Source organism: Ranitomeya imitator, chromosome 4 (assembly GCF_032444005.1).
Source record: "Ranitomeya imitator isolate aRanImi1 chromosome 4, aRanImi1.pri, whole genome shotgun sequence".
NCBI classification, from domain to species: Eukaryota; Metazoa; Chordata; class Amphibia; order Anura; family Dendrobatidae; genus Ranitomeya; species Ranitomeya imitator.
Window position 1 is genome coordinate 447057567 of NC_091285.1, and position 22850 is coordinate 447080416.

The 22850-nt window shown below is 45.6% G+C and overlaps 1 protein-coding gene across 1 annotated transcript; it reads left to right on the forward strand.

The window, feature by feature from the left end:
* On the forward strand, positions 1 to 20992 carry COX5A (cytochrome c oxidase subunit 5A). Its single transcript, XM_069765697.1, has 5 exons — positions 1 to 229; positions 8036 to 8152; positions 15384 to 15505; positions 18967 to 19084; positions 20823 to 20992. The coding sequence occupies exons 1-4, from the start codon at positions 139 to 141 to the stop codon at positions 19078 to 19080; spliced, it is 444 nt and encodes a 147-aa protein (XP_069621798.1). The 5' UTR covers positions 1 to 138; the 3' UTR covers positions 19081 to 19084; positions 20823 to 20992.
* The last annotated feature ends 1858 nt before the right edge of the window (positions 20993 to 22850 follow it).

Consider the following 22850-nt stretch of genomic DNA (forward strand, 5'->3'; position numbering starts at 1 on the left):
CTTTTACCCTTGTGCGTCCGTGCTCGCTGTGCCGGCCTCTGCCTGAGCGGGAGCGTGTGTTGTGCGCGTGCCTCTTTCTTCCGGTCCGGACCCGCCGCCACTTCTCCCGTGTGCTCACACACCGCTTCAGCTGCCGCCATGTTGGGAGCTGCTCTCCGGCGCTGCGTGACTTCTGGCCTCCGCAGTCTCCCTCGCTGCCGCCTGCAGCCCCAGCCGGCCTGCTCCCAAGGTGAGCTCTCGCCATTGTGCCCTTGACGTGTGACATAGCGGGGCCTCTCCGCCTCTGTGTGCCGTGGAATGGGTGCTTATGTGGCCGGTGGGCTGCCCTGGAGCGCCGCTCTGCTCCTCACTGCGGGTGTCCTTGTGGTGACCCGGAAAGGCCCGCTCTGTGCAGTGCATGGTGGACGGAGCCTGCGCCTTCTCCGCATTGGCCTGTCATGTGCGACGTATGAGGTCACCCCCGATCTGTTCACTGTACATAGGACTACTGCTCTGTGTACATAGGACTGACTGCTCTGTGTACATAGGACTGACTGCCCTGTGTACATAGGACTGACTGCTCTGTGTACATAGGACTGACTGCTCTGTGTACATAGGACTGACTGCCCTGTGTACATAGGACTGACTGCTCTGTGTACATAGGACTGACTGCCCTGTGTACATAGGACTGACTGCTCTGTGTACATAGGACTGACTGCCCTGTGTACATAGGACTGACTACCCTGTGTACATAGGACTGACTGCTCTGTGTGTCTAGGACCTCTCTGTGTCTAGCACTTACTGCCCTGTGTACATAGGACTGACTGCCCTGTGTACATAGGACTGACTGCCCTGTGTACATAGGACTGACTGCCCTGTGTACATAGGACTGACTGCCCTGTGTGTCTAGGACCTCTCTGTGTCTAGCACTTACTGCCCTGTGTGCATAGGACTGACTGCCCTGTGTGTCTAGGACTGCTCTGATATACAGTGATGCTGAGCAGCTGCCGGTAAGTCACTGCCTGCACACCCTGGCTTTCCTGTAGCCCCTGCAGTGTGCAGCAGTTTATTGCAGCCCTGCACACCCTGGCTTTCCTGTAGCCCCTGCAGTGTGCAGCAGTTTATTGCAGCCCTGCACACCCTGGCTTTCCTGTAGCCCCTGCATTGTGTGCAGCAGTTTATTGCAGCCCTGCACACCCTGGCTTTCCTGTAGCCCCTGCAGTGTGCAGCAGTTTATTGCAGCCCTCACACCCTGGCTTTCCTGTAGCCCCTGCATTGTGTGCAGCAGTTTATTGCAGCCCTGCACACCCTGGCTTTCCTGTAGCCCCTGCAGTGTGCAGCAGTTTATTGCAGCCCTGCACACCCTGGCTTTCCTGTAGCCCCTGCATTGTGTGCAGCAGTTTATTGCAGCCCTCACACCCTGGCTTTCCTGTAGCCCCTGCAGTGTGCAGCAGTTTATTGCAGCCCTGCACACCCTGGCTTTCCTGTAGCCCCTGCATTGTGTGCAGCAGTTTATTGCAGCCATGCACAGTGAGACGTGAGCTGGGGAGAGCAGCTGATGGGGCTGTACATCCCGGAAGCAAGGTCACATTGACTGGTGAGCACTGGGGCCTGATGGCGCCCCCTGGAGGATCCTGCCCTGGGCCACGCATTCGCTGCACATTCTACTCTACATTCGGGTCATTTTTTATTAAAATTGGAATTTCACCTTTATAACTTCTTACGTCAAGTCTTATGATCAGTGGTGTTCTGGGTCCTTAGGCCTCACTGATTGCTAAAACACGGGGATAGAAGTGTGTGGCCGGTGCTGATCTTCTGTGATACTGAAGGCAGAGCGCAGCCCCTGCAAAATGTTTTTCTACCCCTTTTTTGGTTTTAGTGATCAATGGGGTTTCCACATCGCACCGAAGTTTTGCTTGTGAACACTTTATGAAAAATGCACTTAAAATTTATATCTGTTTACTGCAGTGTGGCACAAGGTTTGATCAGCTTTGATATTCTCCTTTGGGCCAAGGTTATGACATGCAGCTCAACCTTGAGCCTGACACTCGCTGGACATCTGCTGCTGAGGCTTATTTCTTGCATTTCACAAATCTCCTTATTGATTTGAGATGTGTAGTGACGAAAACAAAGTCCATTATAACGAGCAAATTCTTGTCCAGACTTCATCTGCAGGTCTTGGGGTATGTTTCCACGTTCAGGGAACGCTGCGGTTTTGACGCTGCGTTGAGCCGCAGCGTCAAACACGCAGCGTCCAGATGTTACGGCATAGTGGAGGGGATTTCATGAAATCCCTTTTCCACTATGCATTAAAAGACGCATGCGGCATAGCCGCGAAAACGCACATGCGGCACATCTTTTAAGAACGCAGCATGTCCTTGCATTGCTGAAACAATGGAAGGACAGTGCAGGTGACCTGCCAGTGACCTCAGGTGCAGATTTGGTCAGGATTTTACCTGCATAAAATCCTGACCAAATCCTGATGCAATCCTGAACGTGGACACATACCCTTATGACCCAAACTAATGGAATCATGGGCAGAGATGTCTGGGTTATGAGGTCTGCGATTAGGTTGGGGCTTGTGGCCCAAATTAGTCCTTATTCAGCCGTATAGCAACGTCTACAGGCTCATATCTAGTTCAGGTGTGTGTGTGTGTGTGTGTGTGTAAAGCCATCCATTTTTCATCCAGAAAAAAAAAATCTTTTTTTTATCCAATATATATGCAGTCTGTATGGCTCTTTTTTGTTTTGTTTTTTTACATGAGTAATTTAGTAATAAAAAAGAAAATGCAGTTTTCTATGTTGAGAATGGCAATGGATCAGTTAAAAAATAAATGCCATACGGACTTGAAACCTGTATGTGATCCAGTTTTCGCGAACCTGTTTTATTTTAATGGGCAACTTTGATCAGGACTCTGGAGTTGGTAAGCCAAACCTCCGACTCCTCAATCTCCCCAACCCCACAGCACTGGTCACTACTGAGCGTGTGCATATAAAGTGCAGCACAGATTCATCTCCACTAAAAGCCGAGAACAGGACAGACATTTAAAGAACATTTCATAACTTTTTCAAATTATGAATGGCATCAACATCTGGCGGAGGGAGTCACGTGACCACGGCAGCCGGTTTAATGCTTCTTTTTCATTCCTTCTAGTGATGAGCGAGCATGCTCAGATAGTGTTATCTGAGCACGCTCGTGTCCTAATTTAGTATCTTTGTCATGTTCGAAATAAATGCTTGCGTCACCATTAGTGATGAGCGAGTGTACTCGTTGCTTGGGTTTTCCGAGCGCTCTGGTGATCTCACGAGTATTTGTTATTGCTTGGAGATATAGCTTTCATCGCCTCAGTAAGACCAGTAGGGGATGAGGAGGAGTGGTTCTGGTCAGAGAGGTGTGAGTATATAGATTTTATTTTTTTTTCCTTAAAATCTCCTTGGTGCCTAGTAAGCCCTCCATTAACTTTTCCCCCCTCTAATCCTATGTATGTTCTTAATTGTGTATTAATATACTTTCTGCTATCACAGTCTTCCTCGCTATCAAACATTGCTCTGGTCCTCTTCTGAGTGACATCACCGCCCTTCAGACTCTTGCAGTGTAAGCCTATAGAGCTGCAGAACGAGGCTCCACAGGCTTAAAGGGAACCTGTCACCAGGTTTGGCCAATAAGAGATATGGCCATCACCTTTCAGGGCTGATATACAGCATTCTATAATGCTGTATATCTGCCCCAACTTGACCTGTAAGAGAAGAAAAATAACTTATTATACTCATCTGCGGGGTGGTCCGGTCTGATCCGATGGGCGACGCTGGTCTTGGTCCGGCGCCTTATCGACCAAAGCGGATGACAAATTCCCTTTAAATTGTAAGAGACTTCGGCTCGCGCAGAGTGATTCAGATATGCAGTCTGAATTGTGTGACTTGGAAGAGTGCCGGCATTGTACTGGATACCGCAAAAGATGAGAGTATATTAGCACCTTGACAGGACATACACAGGTTTATGGTAAAAAAGTTAATTGGAGGGCTACTCAAAGCATAGTTTGTAATATAGGCACGTTCCTGACATGCCTTTCAGTAGATACTTGCATTCCCCATATTATAACTACTCTGATTCACCTTTTCTTAGAACTTTGCATTGTGCCAGTCTCCTGTTTATTACTTTTCCAAGTTTCTAAATAAACGTTCTAGGTGTTAGCATATGTCTGCCACCCAACTGATAACGCCTAGCTGTCAATGTATTCATAAGTTGCTTGGAGGGAAAACCAGGAATGAAGAAAAGCTTCTCTAGAATTTCATGGTAATTAAATTCATTACTTAAACAGACTTGTGAGGAGTTACGACGGGTACCCAAAGGGAGATGGTGTGCCACACAGGTTCTGCTGGCAACGGGTTACTCCCCCTGTTCTGAGGACTGGCATACTTGGTGCAGGGGGATAGCTGACTGAACAAGGGCTTGGCTGGTGACTGTCTGAAGTTTGCAGCCAGGTTTACACAATTAATTTCTTGTATTTCCAATAGACGATGCATGTGCACTTCTTATTTTCCCGTACCTAGCCATTATCCTTTGCTGTGTTCACACTGTTGTACTGGCAATGAGTTGTCTGTTGTGTCCTTCATGGTGACAACAGGACAGGAAGCCTGCTGCTCACATGGAAATGCTTCCCCACAATCTGCTCTTCCTTTACAACTTAAAGGGAACCTGTCACCCCGTTTTTTCAGATTGAGCTATAAGTACTGTTAAATAGGGCCTGCGCTGTGCGTTACTATAGTGTATGTAGTGTACCCTGATTCCCCATGTATGCTGAGAAATACATTACCAAAGTCGCCGTTTTCGCCTGTCAATCAGGCTGGTCTGGTCAGGTGGGCGTGTTCACAGCGCTCTTTTCTTCTCCAGCTTTCCGTTGGTGGCGTAGTGGTGTGCGCATGTCCAAGGTCCGAATTCCCTGCGCCCACGTGAAGACACAGCGCGCGATCTGCGCTGTTATCCCTTGCATCGGTGGGGGCGGCCATCTTCCTGGGGCCGCGCGTGCGCAGATGGAGTGCTCTGCTGCACGGGGCTTCAGGAAAATGGCCGCGGGATGCCGCGCGTGCGCATTAGAGATCGCGGCGGCCATTTTCCCAAAGCCGATGCAAACTCGGCTTTGGGAAAATGGCCGCCGCGATCTCTAATGCGCACGCGCGGCATCCCGCGGCCATTTTCCTGAAGCCCCGTGCAGCAGAGCACTCCATCTGCGCACGCGCGGCCCCAGGAAGATGGCCGCCCCCACCGATGCAAGGGATTACAGCGCAGATCGCGCGCTGTGTCTTCACGTGGGCGCAGGGAATTCGGACCTTGGACATGCGCACACCACTACGCCACCAACGGAAAGCTGGAGAAGAAAAGAGCGCTGTGAACACGCCCACCTGACCAGACCAGCCTGATTGACAGGCGAAAACGGCGACTTTGGTAATGTATTTCTCAGCATACATGGGGAATCAGGGTACACTACATACACTATAGTAACGCACAGCGCAGGCCCTATTTAACAGTATTTATAGCTCAATCTGAAAAAACGGGGTGACAGGTTCCCTTTAATATTGAATTAACACTGATCCTTAGCTGATCTGGTAAATGATTACCCCTGCAAGATATGGATGTGTAGAGGAGGATCACTTTGCCATCTGCTGACTTATGTTTATGAAAGGGTCATAATTCATTAGAAAGCCTCCAATTCCATTTCTTCAACTTTTTAGTATTCAAGGGGTTTTATATAAATGACCTCTACAGATAGGTCATGGATTATAATGGAGAGCCACGTTACTATTGAGGGACAGTATACAGAGCTGGGCCAGTTGCAGCTCACAAGTCCCCTGCAATCAGCTGATTATTGGGTGGCTGCCTAGCAACAGGCATGTTGGCCAGAGGACACCATGGACTTACATTATGTCCTCTGGATTATGAGCGCGCAGATGAGGGTGACTGCTAGGATGGAGGTGTCATATTTTCTGAAGATATTCTTTATGACCTTGGGATTTTCTGCTTTTGCCCCCCACCTTCCCAGAGCCTTAACTTTTTTATTTTTCCGTCAATATGGCCATGTGAGGGCTTATTTTTTGCGGGACGTGTTTTACTTTTGAAGGACATCATTGGTTTTACCATGACGTGTACTGGAAAACGGGAAAAAAATTCCAAGTGCGGTGAAATTGCAAAAAAAGTGCAATCCCACACTTGTTTTTTGTTTGGATTTTTTGCTAGGTTCACTAAATGCTAAAACTGACCTGCCATAATGATTCTCCAGGTCAGTACGAGTTCATAGACACCAAACATGTCTAGGTTCTTTTTTATCTAAGTAGTGAAGAAAAAAAAAGCCAAACTTTGCTAAAAAAAAAATTTCACCATTTTACGATACTCGTAGCATCTCCATTTTTCGTGATCTGGGGTCGGTTGATGGCTGATGTTTTTAATGATACCATTTTGGTGCAGATACGTTCTTTTGATCTCCCGTTACTGCATTTTATTGCAATGTTGCTGCGACCAAAAAAAAGTTTCTGGCGTTTTAATTTTTTTTTTCTCGCTACGCTATTTGGCAATCAGGTTAATCCTTTTTTTTTTTTTTAATTGATCGGGCGGTTCTGAACGCTGCGATACTAAATATGTGTAGTTTTGAAATTTTTTTAAATTTTATTTTGAATGGGGCGAAGGGGGGTGATTTTAAACTTTTATATATTTTTTTTCCCACTTTTTTTTTTTTTTAAACTTTTGCCATGCTTCAATAGCCTCCATGGGAGGCTAGAAGCTGGCACCACTCGATCGGCTCAGCTACATGGGAGAGATCATCAGATCGCTCCTATGTAGCTGAATTCCTGCACAGGGTGGCGCTCATAGCAAACCGGCATCAGCAACCATAGAGGTCTCAAGGACCTCTATGGTTACTATGCAGATGCATCGCTGACCCCCGATCATGTGACGGGGGGGGGGGGGGGGGGGGGATTTGGCAATGTGCTCATTTCCAGCCCGATGGCCGGAAGTGCCGGTTAAATGCCGCTGTTAGCGTTTGACAGCGGCATTTAACTAGTTAATAGCGGCGGGTGGATCGCGATTCCACCAGTTGCTATTGCGGGCACATGTCAGCTGTTCAAAGCGGGGGTTCTGACCTCGGACGTACTATCCTGTCTGAGGTCAGAAAGGGGTTAAAGCCTCATTTATGTCCAGTGGATTTGTATACCCTCCAATCTGTGATGAAGTACATGTGGATGGGGCTTCTTAAATCTAATATATAGGCTATGAAACCCTAAACAGAAATCTTCTCTCTCCACAGATTTTCTGTTCAGATTTACACAAGTCAATCATGGCCTTTAAATGACTGTCAATATGCTATACTATGGATGGTTAGACTGGCCAACAAACATTCTATGCACGCAGATCTTTAATAATAATAATAATAATAATCTTTATTTTTATATAGCGCTAACATATTCCGCAGCGCTTTACAGTTTTTTGCACACATTATCATCGCTGTCCCCGACGGGCTCACAATCTAAATTCCCTATCAGTATGTCTTTGGAATGTGGGAGGAAACCGGAGAACCCGGAGGAAACCCACGCAAACACGGAGAGAACATACAAACTCTTTGCAGATGTCGCCCTTGGTGGGGTTTGAACCCAGGACTCCAGCGCTGCAAGGCTGCAGTGCTAACCACTGCGCCACCGTGCTGCCCGTGTATCTTTAATACAATCGTTAGTGTGTGTATAGATAATTTTATCTACTGCTGATCTCATTACAGGAAGCGATGTGCTGCCGATAACCATGACTACTTGCTTTGTTTCATCAAACCCAAATGCTCATTTGTCAGTCTGGAAGGGCTAACAATTGAGCATTCCTGCAAACACTTTCTCCTGTGACTGACTTGTATAATTGGGCCTTTAACACTGTAATTCATTGAAGAAATAATGTACTACCACAGAATACCTCACTTGGGCATTGTCTCATGATCTGCCATGGACATTGAGTCTTTCAGTCTTTGGCCTATTGAGCTGAATAGTATTTTCTTTCCCTTGAGCTCTCCTGTTTTTCTTACAGTTGCAATTGCTGCTCGTTGCTATTCTCATGCCAAACATGAGTCGGATGAAGAGTTTGATGCTCGCTGGGTGACTTATTTTAACAAGCCAGATATTGATGCCTGGGAACTGCGAAAAGGTACTGCTCTAATGACTGCTCCATCTGATGTAATCAGGAGAATATCGGGACATTGTAATGACTGTTTTCAGTGTATTGCATTTAATGAACACCTGTCTTTTCTCATTTAAAGAAATACTTGCATTTGCCATACAATTACTGCTGAAGCACCTTGGAGTTGTGCATTGCACCATTCTGCCCATGACTCTAGAAAAGTAAGAATGAGCTGACGACTTGCTGTCACCCTTTTTCCTGTTGATGGGTTGTGTCCCTACAGTTAGGGTACCGTCACACTATACGATTTACCTACGATCACGACCAGCGATATGACCTGGCCGTGATCGTAGGTAAATCGTAGTGTGTTCGCTGGGGAGCTGTCACACAGACAGCTCTCCAGCGACCAACGATGCCGAGGTCCCTGGGTAACCAGGGTAAACATCGGGTAACTAAGCGCAGGACCGCGCTTAGTAACCCGATGTTTACCCTGGTTACAAGCGTAAAACTAAAAAAAACAAACAGCACATACTTACATTCTGGTGTCCGTCAGGTCCCTTGACGTCTGCTTCCGCACTCACTGACTGCCGGCCGTAAAGTGAAAGTGAAAGCACAGCCGCTGTGCTCTGCTTTCACTTTACGGCCGGCAGTCACAGTGCGAGAAGCAGACGGCAAGGGACCTGACGGACACCAGAATGTAAGTATGTGCTGTTTGTTTTTTTTTAGTTTTACGCTTGTAACCAGGGTAAACATCGGGTTACTAAGCGCGGCCCTGCACTTAGTTACCCGATGTTTACCCTGGTTACAAGCGAACGCATCGCTGGATCGCATCGCTAGATCGGTGTCACACACACCGATCTAGCGATGACAGCGGGAGATCAGCGATGAAAGAAAGTTCTAAACGATCTGCTACGACGTACGATTCTCAGCAGGATCCCTGATCGCTGCTGCGTGTCAGACACAGCGATATCGTAACGATATCGCTGGAACGTCACGAATCGTACCGTCGTTGCGATCGAAATGGTATAGTGTGACGGTACCCTTAGACACTGTCCAATCAGAGGTGTCATTTTTACTGTAACACCCTCTTGACAAGGAGAATGTTGACAATGTTTCTTATATTTCCAGGTAGAATCGCTGAGGAAAGGCAAATGCAGACTTCTAATATGCTCAAATTATTTTGATTTGGAATGGAAGTATTAACTAGAGCAGTGCTCCCCAACTCCAGGCCTCGAGGGCCGCCAACAGTGCAGGTTTTCAGGATTTCCTTAGTATTGCACAGGGGTTGGAATCATCACCTGTGCAGATGATCACATTACCACCGATGCAATACTAAAGAAATCCTGAAAACCTGTACTGTTGGCAGCCCTCGAGGCCTGGAGTTGGGGACCACTGCTCTAGAGTATACATGTCAGATGACTGCATTTTGGAACTGTTCATGTAACTGCTGTATTGTAGACTGCGAATGCAGAGAAAGCTCAGCCTTGCTCTAATGTGACCTAGCTGTGCTAACCATTACACAACGAGGATTGTTGGATGAAGGCATTAAAGGGAGTCTGGTAAAGCCGTCTATAATCTGCTGAAATCAAAATGGAGGCTGCTTGCTAGATGTATTGAGGCATACTAGAGAACATTTTGGAGTTGATTAAAGGGAACCTGTCACCCCGTTTTTTCAGATTGAGATAAAAATACTGTTAAATAGGGCCTGCGCTGTGCGTTACAATAGTGTATGTAGTGTTCCCGGATTCCCCACCTATGCTGCGAAATACATTACCAAAGTCGCCGTTTTCGCCTGTCAATCAGGCTGGTCAGGTCAAGTGGGCGTGGTGACATCACTCTTTTCTTCCCCAGCTTTCAGTTGGTGGCGTAGTGGTGTGCGCATGTCCAAGTGCCGAATCCACTGCGCGCACGTGAAGAAACAGCGCGCGATCTGCGCTATTACCCCTGTCATCGGTGGGGGTGGCCATTTTCCTGAAGCCGAGATGCAAACTCGGCTTTGGGAAAATGGCCGCCGCGATCTCCATCTGCGCACGCGTGGCATCCTGCGGCCATTTTCCTGAAGCCCCGTGCAGCAGAGCACTCAATCTGCGCACGCGCGGCCCCAGGAAGATGGCCGCCCCCACCGATGACGGGTAATAGCGCAGATCGCGCGCTGTTTCTTCACGTGCGCGCAGTGGATTCGGCACTTGGACATGCACACACCACTACGCCACCAACGGAAAGCTGGGGAAGAAAAGAGCGATGTCACCATGCCCACCTGACCTGACCAGCCTGGTTGACAGGCGAAAACGGCGACTTTGGTAATGTATTTCGCAGCATAGGTGGGGAATGGGGGTACACTACATACACTATTGTAACGCACAGCGCAGGCCCTATTTAACAGTATTTTTCTCAATCTGAAAAAACGGGGTGACAGGTTCCCTTTAAGTACCGTATTTGTTGCTTTGTAAGACGCACCCCCAAATTTGGTGAAGAAAAAGAGAAAAAAATAATTTTGTTAAATGGGGGTCTGTTTTATAATGCCGGTGTCCATCTTACAAATCATATATATCCCTCATCCTGGTATTTATATAACCCCCCATCCTGGCACATGGCTCACACTGGTCCCGAAACACTGCCCACCCTTCTCATCCTGGATATGGCGCCCCGTTACTATAAGCCCCCCTGCAAGCACACACATGCCCACCCCCCCCAGTCACTACATGCCCCCCTGCTGGCATGCACATGATAAAATAACAATCACATAACTCACCTTCTGATGATGGCTCCGTTCTCCCAGCTCCTCGGTTGCGCTTCCTGTTTCCCAGGCATCAGATCATGTTACCTGGGCACACAGTGAGGAGATCACTGTCCTGTGCCGATCACATGATCGGATGTCGGCACAGACACAGGCAGAGCCACTGGGAGCACGGAGCAATCATCAGAAGGTGAGTTATGTGTTTATTATTTTATCATGTGCGTGCTTGCAGGGGGGCATGTAGTGACTGGGGGGGGGGCATGTAGTGACTGGGGGGGGGGAGGGGGTACATGTGTGCCGGCAGGAGGACATATAGAGAGGGGGGCGGCGTGTGTGCCAGCAGGGAGCATATTCATGATTGGGGGGGGGGGGATGCGGGCACATGGAATATTGCGCAGCTTCAGCACCGAGGTGATTTACAGCGGGTGCAGTGAATATTACATGAGGCTAATGAGCGGGAGCACAGGACCTCCTGCTGTCTCTGCAGCCCACTCCAGCCCCCTGACACAAATCCAGAGCTGCCCCCCTCCTCTACAGTACTCAAAGTACTTGTTCTCACCCACAAAGCTCTCCACAGTGCGGCACCCCCTTACATCTCCTCCCTCATTTCTGTCTATCAGCCTAACAGACCACTGCGCTCTGCAAATGACTTTCGATTAACCTCTGCACTAATCCGTACCTCCCGACTCCAAGACTTCTCCCGTGCTGCGCCAATCCTCTGGAATGCTCTACCCCAAGATATTAGGACCATCCATAATTTGCATAGTTTTAGGCGCTCGCTCAAAACACATTTGTTCAGAGCGGCCTATCACGTTCACTAATCAAAGTTATGTTATGTTTGTGTGTGTGTAGCCCATTCACTATCCCCATCTATTCCCCACCCCCTGAAGATGGCTGGACCATGATTGTAAATACATCATTGTAAATACACACCTGTACTTTGCATCTCCCCCTCCTCATTGTAGATTGTAAGCTCTCACGAGCAGGGTCGTCTTATTTTGCTTTAATTATTGTATTGTTAACGTTGTTACTTATGACTTTTGTGTTTCAAACTGTTAAACTGTAAAGCGCTGCGGAATATGTTGGCGCTATATAAATAAAGATTATTATTATTATTACAGCACAGCATACAAATTCGGATTAGAAGACGCAGCTCCCACTTTTCCCCAAAATTTGGGGGAACAAAAGTGCGTCTTATTCTGAAAAATACAATAATTATTTTAACTTTTTTTTTTTATTTTTGAAATGGTTTAACAGAACGCCCCTATGGATGTGATAACATAACTTGCAAGCGCTAGACTTCCCCTTTCATCATTGATAATCTGTAGTCGGGTGTATGCTTCCCGATTTCAGTAAGGCTCCCTGAGACTTCCAATTATGCGCAGTTCGCCTCTCTGAAGCCAGCACGCGTATACCCGACTTGAGGATGATTGATAAGTAGGGAAGAAGCCTCACGCATGTGTGAGATAAGTAGAGTGCTTGTGATGAAGCCAGCGCTTGTACGTTATCACACCCACTGGGGAGTGATAACATGCCAAGTGGGCCAACTAGTCTGGAGACACAAACGCCCCCTCGACTAGTCAAAAGCCTCATTTACATATTCTAAATAGACTTTAGAAATACCTTTTTCTAAAGATCTGTTCATGCAATGTAGTAAAGGGACTGTTAAGCAGAGTATTTACATAAGCAGACACAACTCATGGTGGTAATGTGGCCACCGGAGCCCTGACAGGTTCCTTTTAACAAGGAAAGTTATTAATATAAAATATATCTAGCTCAAGATGTCTACTTGTTAGTATACTATAAATAACCTGAAACATGAGGAAGAGGCAAAGATTGTTACTTAATCTAACCATGCTTCCTAAATGACTTAATAGCTCTACTCGCTAACGGTCTTTGAACCCAGTATGTGTACCATAAGGTCCAGATCACCTCAAAACACTATTGAGCGTTACTTATTAGAGCTGTGAGATATTTACGGTAATACTTCGAACATTCTCCAACCAATGGTTTTCTTATACACAAATGAGCTTTTCAGATCTATGAGCCAGAAAGAAATCTGCCTAAAGAGATTTTGAATGAAAGGAGCCGTTACCAGTGTAACTAGCACAGTACAGTAGAACTGAACTTTGTCTTCTTACAAACGCAGTTGCTGCAGATCACAGCTCCATTGTAACAATATTACAGCACTGCCTGCCTGAGCTGAAGCGGAGAGGAATCCGCAGAAGTGTGTAAGGGCGCAGTCAGAAGGCTGTATAACCAGGACGAGATTGCATCGCTGTGCAAATACATGCTGTCACGCTCTGGTCAGGAGAACCACTGGTCAGTTCGAGCATTGCAATGTGATCGACGTTCATACTTTACAGCTGTCTGACTGAATCCTTATAATCGAACACCGCTCAGTAGTGAGATCAGGAGAGCAGACATCGTCCATTACACATCACACTGGTTTTACCCATATCATTTATAATGCAGATCAGTGTCCAGCCCATAGTCCTGAACAGCTCATCTACATATAAGAAAAACATGGATATCTCTGGAATAAGACATTGGATCGCAGATATCATTTTATTCTCTAGGGTTGATTGTACTGACAGATTACCTTTTAAGATGGGGTTGTTCTAAAAGTGCAGAACACTTTTTAAAGGATCAGCACTGTAGGTGTACAATATAATTTGGACAGGAAAGCTGCCTGTGCTGTCACCTTCATGACAACAACTTCGACAGCTAGTTTACTATGGCAGAGATCAGAGGACTTCCTTTTTTATTAAAATGTTGAACTGGAAACGCACTATGTAATGGTAGCTCCAAAGCAGAATAAAATGTTTGGTTTTTTTTTTGCCTCTTCATTGCAGAGATTTGTGCGATCAAAGAATTTAATACCTAGTGAGTTAATTTTCTTTTAATCTGAGGCCACACTCAGACGTTCAGCATTTGGTCAGTATTTTACATCAGAATTTGTAAGCCAAAATCAGGAGTGGAACAATCGGAGAAAAACCCACTCCTGGTTTTGGCTTCCAATTACTGATGTAAAATACTGACCAAATACGCTGGATTCCAAATCACTGGAATCTGCTATGTAGCACTACCTATCCTACATATAGCCAGCTACACAAGCTTACAAATACTGACGTAAAGTACTGACCAAATACTGAACGTGACTTTAGTGTGTATCAGTTTTCACCGGGAGTGTGTACTTTTGGGCAACATCATACAAGAGGGCAATCGTAAGAATGCCACAATGCACAGGAGGAAAAGATCATACCCCACCATAGCTTAGGTTTCGCACACTGAGAAATATGCTCAGATAATTTTAATCTAATAGTTTAACCTTGTGCTGGAAGTAGATCACAGATGACGAGGTGCTTAAGGTCCCGGTTGGGAATATTGTGACACGTCTAAACTCAGTTGTACTACATTACAAACCCCTCTATCATCTTTTCTCATTTCATAGCATTGTCACTTAATTTCTTCCGGGGGGTAATATAGTATCATTTATTATTATAGCGCCATTTATTCCAAAAAGCAAGTACAATAATCTTAAACAATACAAGTCACGACTGGTACAGGAGGAGAGAGGACCCTGCCCGCGAGGGCTCACAATCTACAAGGGATGGGTGAGAATACAGTAGGTGAGGGTAGATCTGGTCGTGCAGTGGTTAGGTTGATCGATGATTACTGCAGGTTGTAAGCTTGCCGGAAGAGGTAGGTCTTTAGGTTCTTTTTGAAGGTTTCGATGGTAGGCGAGAGTCTGATGTTGTGGTCGAGGGTTCCAGAGTAGGGGTGAGGCGCAAGAGAAATCTTGTATGCGATTGTGGGAAGAGGAGATAAGAGGGGAGTAGAGAAGGAGATCTTGTGAGGAGCGGAATCATTAACAAAGAGAAAATATAACATTTCTCAGCAACACGACCATTAATATGAGGCTGACGGGTAGGACTAGTGTAACATTTTCTGATATGCCCATATTAATAGGTCATATATGTCCCAGAGGTGACAGATCCCCTTTAAATTTGCCCCATAACTGCTTTATGAAGTTGCTATGTCAGGACATAATGGGTACCTAATAGTTTTTCACTAACTGACTCCAGTGTATACAGAAGTTCTCCTAATTTGTTAGACTTCTAAGGAGATATAAGCTTATCACCATTGGACTACCCATAACAATGTAACCTGGTACTGGGTAAAGTAGAGGACCTCCTGTTTAGTTCTTCTGCCTCAGATCCACTGATCCCTGTCCCTTCAAGCTTGTGTACAGTGCTTGCCTGCGTCTTCGAATACTCTCAGCTGTCTGATATAAACGCAGTGGGGTGTGCTGATGGACTGGGTCAGGTCACATTTTCAGCACTGGAGTGTTGGTGGTGTTTGTGTATAATACTTGGATTACTTTGAGTGAAGGAGTATTGGCTTATTAATGTGGTTATACAAGCTAGGCATATATATGGGAATTACCAAACACTTTGCTACCACAGTCCTAACATTGCTGCTCAAGACCATGTTTTGTTTTTTTCCCTTTCCGACTAGGGGTGAACACTCTTGTCGGTTATGATTTAGTTCCAGAACCAAAAATCCTTGATGCTGCTTTACGTGCTTGCAGGCGGTTGAATGACTTTGCAAGTACAGTCCGTATCTTGGAAGCAGTGAAGGTGAGTAGAATATCATATCCCAAAGTTGTGCGATACAAGGCTTGAACTGATTGGTGCAAAATATATATATATATATATATATATATATATATATATATATATATATATATATATATATATATATATATATATATATATATATAATTTTTTTTTTTATGTATTTCCCTACGTTAATTTTTGTGAATGAGCCCTTTTTGGGGTAATGTACCGTAATCAGAAAAACATTTAAAGTAAGGGAAACGTCTTCAAAATTTAAGACTTTATTTTCCTTACTCATGTTGGTTAAGAGAGCTGTTTTGCTTCCTAAAATTGGTGCGCAAAGTGGTGTAAATGAAGTTATACCTAAGTCACCGATTCCCAGCCGCTCATGTTCCGTTGGTTCTTGATACTTCATGCTCTGTCTGAATAGACAAGTCTGCCGCAGCCAGTGAGGTGCGGATTCGACAACTTGTTTGTCAAGATCGGACTGGTAAGGGGAGTATATGATAAAGTTCACTATTTTTTCTTGTATATATATATATATATTATATTTATATTATATTATAAATTTGGCAGCACTGCAAAAAAAAACAGGTGCAATAAAATCTGTAAGCGTAATGTCCAAACCTCCAAAGTAGGAAATCACTAAATAAAAAAAAAAAAGCAGCACTCCAAACATCAATATGAAAAACAGTGGCTTGGATCAGTGCTGCCTATTTTTTTCTGATTTTTAGATCTATATCCCGAGCCTTTCAGCACATTCTTTTTTTTGTGCTGAAAAGGCACCCCTCAGCTTATACATGAGTCATTGTCTCAAAGATGGCGAGGGAGGGGTAGCGGCAGAGCAGCAGGTCAGAGGCAAGTGCCGGCAGCTGTAACTGTGCCCGCTGCTAAAGAGAAATGAATATTCACTGCGCTGGCAGTCAGTATTCATTTCTCTTAGGCTGGTTTCACATGTCCAGATAATTCCGGTACTGGAGTTATCCGTGTCTGTGTGTCCGTGTGCACTGTCCTCCGTATGCACGTACCGCCCGCAGGAGAGACAGCGCTACAGTAAGCGCTGTCCCCACTGCGTGTGGTGCTGAAGGCGGCATTCATCTCTTGTCCCCTGCAGGAGAGAAGAGATGAAAAATCAAGTTTTTTTTGTTTGTGTTAAAAATAAAGTTTGGGGTCACCTCCCGCCTCCCATCCCCTGTGCGCCTGCCCGCTTGCAGAGAAATACTCACCCAGCTCCCGCGATGTCTCCTCTCAGCGCTGGCAGCAGGTCCTGTGTGAGCGGTCACATGGTACCGCTCATTACAGTGATGAATATGCCAGAGAAGTCTCCGTGTTTTGCACAGGGACACACGGTCCGTGAAAACACGGAGACATGTGCATAGACCCATTCATTTGAATGGGTCTACGTGTGTCAATGTCTCCGGTACGTGAGAAAACTGTCAGTACACGTACTGGAGACACTGACGTGTGAAAAAGGCCTTATAGCGTGCACAGTTGCAGCTGCCGGCTTCCAGCACACATCCTACTTACCTTCCCTGCTCACCCTCTCTGCATCTTGTTCCAGCTAAGTGATCACGAATCCCTTGCTCATAGGCGTGGAGTGAATATTCATTACTTTAATGAGCAGGGACACGTGATTGCTCGGCCGGAAGACCTGCAGGTGCCGAAATGAGATGCAGTGACGGTAAGTAGGTTTTTTTTTGTTTTTTTTTTTCCAATGAAAAGCCTGTTTAACGGAACATAAAAGAAAAAACAAGAAAAAATTGGAGCGCACTTACCCAGGTAAAATGGTCACCACTTTATTAGGACTTTATACAAAAAGCAGGGAAGGGGGTGGACAAAAGTCAGACGACTGCCGTTTCGTGCGGCACGGCACTTCAACGGGTCCTAGAGCTGAATGATCACTGGGAGGATTTTGTAGACGAAATAAGCCACAAGCTCCTCCCCTCATGCAGCACATAGGTGGGAGTAAGCACCATTAATAGAAACATGAACAACAGTGCAATAAAAACAACGAACACAATTAAAAACAATCTCTGTGAAAAAGACCTGTAACGGAATTTAGACATTACCTGCAAAGAAATTAGGTGATTATAGAAAAACTGACATGTCGAGCTTTTCATTCAGACCGAGCGGTCCCGCTGCGTCTGTACGAAGAATCCACCTGGCTTCCCTGCGCAGAAGGAGGCGGTGGCTTATTTTGTCTACAAAATCCTCCCAGTGATCATTCAGCTCTAGGACCCGTTGAAGTGCCGTGCCGCACGAAACGGCCATCGTCTGACTTTTGTCCACCCCCTTCCCTGCTTTTTGTATAAAGTCCTAATAAAGTGGTGACCATTTTACCTGGGTAAGTGCACTCCAATTTTTTCTTGTTTTCTCTTCTATGGACTTTGTATGCACTTGTTGGATGCAGCACCCCGTCGGTAATATAAAGGAGATTGTCAGCCATAGCACCTATAAGTGTGGTTTAGGCTATATTCACACTTAGCGGTTTTTACCGCGGAACCGCCGCGATTTTGATGCTGCGGGTCCGCAGCAGTTTCCATAGCGTTTACAGTAACATGTAAACCCTATGGAAACCGCAAACCGCTGTGCACATGCTGCGGGAAAAACCGCGCGGGAACGCAGCGGTTTACAACCCACAGCATGTCACTTCTTTGTGCAGAATCGCTGCGATTCTGCACCCATAGGAATACATTGAACCGCTTACTTCCCGCATGGGGCTGTGCCCACGTTGCGGGAAGTAAGCGGATAATGTGCGGGTGGTACCCGGGGTGGAGGAGAGGAGACTCTCCTCCAGGCCCTGGGAACCATATTTGGGGTTAAAAAATAAAAAATCTGATTATACTCACCCTCTGATGTCCGGAGCTCCTGGGCGCTGCACGCGGCCGTCCGGTCAGAGTTGCTGTGCGACCAGGACCTGCGGTGACGTCGCGGTCACATGACCGTGACGTCACGAAGGGTCCTTCTCCCACAGCATCTTTGGAACCGGACCGCCCGGTGCAGCGCCCAGGAGATCCGGACATCAGAGGGTGAGTATAACCAATTTTTATTATTTTTAACATTACTATTGATGCTGCATATTGCTGCATATGCAGCATCAATAGTATAGGCGGAAATCGCGGAACAAACCGCGATAAATCTGCAGGGAGAACCGCAGTTGTTTTGCCCTGCAGATTTATCAAATCCGCTGCGGGAGAACCCGCAGGGACCCGACGCAAGGTGTGAACATAGCCTTAAGGTATCGTGCACATTGGTGTCATCTAACTGCAGCAGTGCGGAGGTGAATCTTCTTTGATGTTTAAAGGAACGCTTTACAGAAAACTTATTCACTATTGTTGCATATGAGGTGAAAATCTGAGACATGGTAACTTTGGCTTCATTGAATCTCAATACTATATTTAGCTATTATCTCAGCTTCTTCTCTAAACAATGGGTAATGATGGCATTGTGACTGGCCTAAATTTTTTTTTTCGTTTTCCCAGGATAAAGCTGGACCTCACAAGGAAATCTATCCCTATGTAATTCAGGAACTCAGACCAACTTTAGATGAGCTTGGTATTTCTACCCCAGAAGAGCTGGGCTTAGATAAACCATGAAAAAGTAAGTTTTTACACACCCAGCCTTGCATGAAAATGATCACCGAAGCTGCTTTTTCCCATTAGCCAATTTTTTTTCAACTCTTAGTTTGAGAAATAAAAATGGCGAACTTTATATACTAAACCAAGGTGTTCTATATGTGGAGCCAAGGGGCATGGTCTGTGAATACATCACTTATCGGATGCAGCTCAACGTTAAGTTTTATTTGGTATGTTTTTTTTTTTTACACTATTGTGAGGCTTTAGGAAACAATTGTGTTCATTTAATATAGATATTCTGAATAATGGAGTATTTCTGTGGGGTAGAATCCGTTTAACCCCATACTGACATGACATACTGGTACATCAGATGCTGGCACTTTGATGTTGATGCGAACTCACACTCCCAGACCACATCTTTCCCAGGCAGATGATGGTCTATTTAAACAGCCATCATGTGACTTTAACATGCAGTGGCGCGTATCATTCTAAGCAACCTTTGATGTGATCACTGGGCGCTGATGGGTTGCTATGACAGCCGCCAAAGACCCCTATGCCTATCATTACGATACTCCTGAGAAAGCCAGCCTTTAGAGGAGATCTCGCCTATGAAATTGTAGGGTATTTTCATGAGGAACAGATGCGCTGTGGATTTTCCAATTAGATTTTACTAATAAAAAAGCAAACAAAATATTACAGTAATACAATTGACACAGATATTGACTTGTGGGACACATTTTAAATTTGCAGCATCTGCAAAAGTTAACTGCCCTTTAAATTACGGCAAATCCACTTGTAACGCATGGATTTAGGCGCAGTCTCGCCCCCAAATTTACGTCTAGTTGTTCCTTTAAGGCTAAAGTCGCGCAAGATTTGGTTGAAATTTCTTGGATTCTGCTTTTTGGTTCAACTGAGGTGGCTGTGAAATCCAAGTAGTGGATATTAACCCCCCCCCCCCTCCCAAAATAAACTGGAGTATTAGTTGGTATGCATACAAAGTAGGAGAACATTTCAGGTTCCATCATATATGAATATACCATAAGCCTCCTTAGACATTCATGGTATATTGATTTATAATTTCAGTTTACTGGTTTCTGGCTTTTTATCTGCTGTTTGCATGGCAGTTCTTACAATCAAATTTCTCAGAGCGTGTAAGGCTGGGTTCGCATAGCGTTAATGGCGTCCGTTAGACGGACTATGTTACACCGCGGTGTAACGCAGTCCCTTAACGCCGCCATTAACTACTATATCGGACGCATCGCTAGCGCACGCCCACTATGGGCATGCGTTAGCGATGTGCCGTCATTGAGTGACGGACCCTGGGACGTGGGCTGCAGCGTTTCTGGGTCCGTCACTACTAGCGCAGATAGAGCTAGCAGATGCTCTATCTGCGCTAGCGCGATGGAGAATGTCGGCACTTGCGTCAGCAGCCCGTTCACGTATGTGTTGAACGGGCTGCTGTTTAACACAATGTGAACCTAGCCAAAGAAGTTTGACATGGCCTCCATCACAGACACAAGTCTATGTACAAGTACTTAGATATGTAATGCTAATGCCTCTTGCCTGTGACTTTTGTAATGTTCTCCATTGTTGTTACCATGGAACTCTTTATTTAGTTACGTTGTCTGGTATTTACACTAAACGTGTCTAAAATTGTAAATCTACCTTCACACATGTTGATTTTTGTAGGGTATTAAAGTGTATTGTATATTGATCTGGTAAAATTATTTTTGAAAATAACGTTCTCATCTTTCTTCCTACAGATTATCCATCCAAATGTTTTATCAATACTACTTGATTGTACACAGCCATCCAGAAATACAAAGATGTTAAAATATTACCTTTATTTCGAAAAAATGCAACTGTTCTTTTATTGAGTCCCTATCTGTGTAATATTATGTTGGACCTAATAAAGGGATGTTGTTTGATCTGATTGTTGAGCTGCTGGTTTATTCTATAGTTTTGCATTATACTCTTTAGATTAGCCTATAGCTATCTCTCAACTTCTCCACACATGCGGGCACACCCCTATAAATCACGCAGCATTTTATTTATTGGTCATTTGGCTAAATACTTTGTCAACCTGTCATTGTATCCTGCTTTAGTTCTATCCTGTGGAAGATGGGATATTGGTTTAAGATGATAAATGCGCGTGTCTCCTCTAAGACCTGAACCTAGCTCTATACTGATCGCTCTCCATTTCTTTCTATGAATTTTTTTAGTGTTATTTTTGAGTCTTCCAAAGAAGTGACTAGGCTATGCATGTATATCCCTGCCTCCTCTCAAAAGTGGCCATGAGACAGGGTCCTGTATTTCTGTTCTAGAGAAATATTTGGTACCCACATCTCATGTATTTACATCCTGTCACTATGCTGTAAATGTTGAAGATGGGTGTTACCATTAAAGAGGTTGTCCGGTCTTCTGATGAATCTGTTAGGATCCACCGGTATTGGCAGTGAGACCAGCTGGTCACGGGATGGCAGGTAGGTGATCTACATACTTTCTGCCACGTTACGACTAGATGTGCTTGGTCTCCCTCAATACAAGTGAACTGACAGAAGCCGAGCATGACTAGTCAGCATGCAACCACATGTATGCAAATTCTATACATAAGGTCACGTGACCGCTCACTCACCTGCAATTCAGAAGTCTCTGCAGTTTCATAATGTGTATGTGTGTGTATATAGTGTGTGTGTGTGTGTGTGTGTGTGTATGTATGTATATATATATATATATATATATATATATATATATATATATATATATCGCTCTGTCCGAAGCCTTTATAGACTGTGCAAGCGCCGGCGCAGTCTGGCCCCCACAGAGTGACGCTCCCAGGAGATCGCGGTATGCGTAAACACTGAACGCATACCGCGATCTCCACCGGAGAGTCAGGGACCGCCAGGAGGGTAAGTATATTCACCTTTCCCCGTTCCAGCGCTGCGTGCGGCTCCGTCTCCCGGCTCCTCTGCTGTGACAGTTCAGAGGGCGCGATGACGCGCTTAATGCGTGCCGGCGCCGCCCTCTGACTTACCTGTGCAGTCCGCGCTTTCCGGCGCCATTTTCTTGAAGACACCTGCAGTGGAGCCGGACGATAGGTGAGTATGGTATTTTTTTTTTTTTTTTTTTTATATGGCAGCAGCATACGGGGGGCATATAATACAATGGTGGCGCAGGATGGGAGCAGCACATGACAGAACGGGGGCGCAGGATGGGAGCAGCACATGACAGAACGGGGGCGCAGGATGGGAGCAGCACATGACAGAACGGGGGCGCAGGATGGGAGCAGTACATGACAGGATGGGAGCAGCAAATGGCAGGATGGGAGCAGCACATGACAGAACGGGGGCGCAGGATGGGAGCAGCACATGACAGGATGGGGATGCAGGATGGAGCAGCACATGACAGAATGGGGGCGCAGGATGGAGCAGCACATGACAGGATGGGGACGCAGGATGGAGCGGCACATACCAGGATGGAGACCATATACCAATATAAATGCTCGCCACCCGGGCGGAGCGCGGTAATTTGCTGATTTGGGAATGAAATAAAAAAATTATGATCATTAGAAAAATTTATTTTATATTTTAATTATACTGAACAGTAATGGAATTTTTAAATTACATGGTTTTAAATAGTGTATCTGGCAAATGTCGACCTTCGCTATCCACACACTGCTGCATACGTTTTCTGAAGTTTTCATGAACTCTTAACAAGCATGTCCACTGGTATTCTGCCAATTTCAGCTTCAATATTGTTCCTTAGGTCTTCCAAGGTGTTGGGACGGTTGA

What these genes read in the sequence shown, in the direction of transcription:
- COX5A (XM_069765697.1), top strand. Translation starts at nt 139, where the DNA reads ATGTTGGGAGCTGCTCTCCGGCGCTGCGTGACTTCTGGCCTCCGCAGT. An exon ending in TGCCTGGGAACTGCGAAAAG is followed by an intron (nt 8,153 to 15,383) that starts GTACTGCTCTAA and finishes CTTTCCGACTAG; the next exon opens with GGGTGAACACTCTTGTCGGT. An exon ending in GTATCTTGGAAGCAGTGAAG is followed by an intron (nt 15,506 to 18,966) that starts GTGAGTAGAATA and finishes TCGTTTTCCCAG; the next exon opens with GATAAAGCTGGACCTCACAA.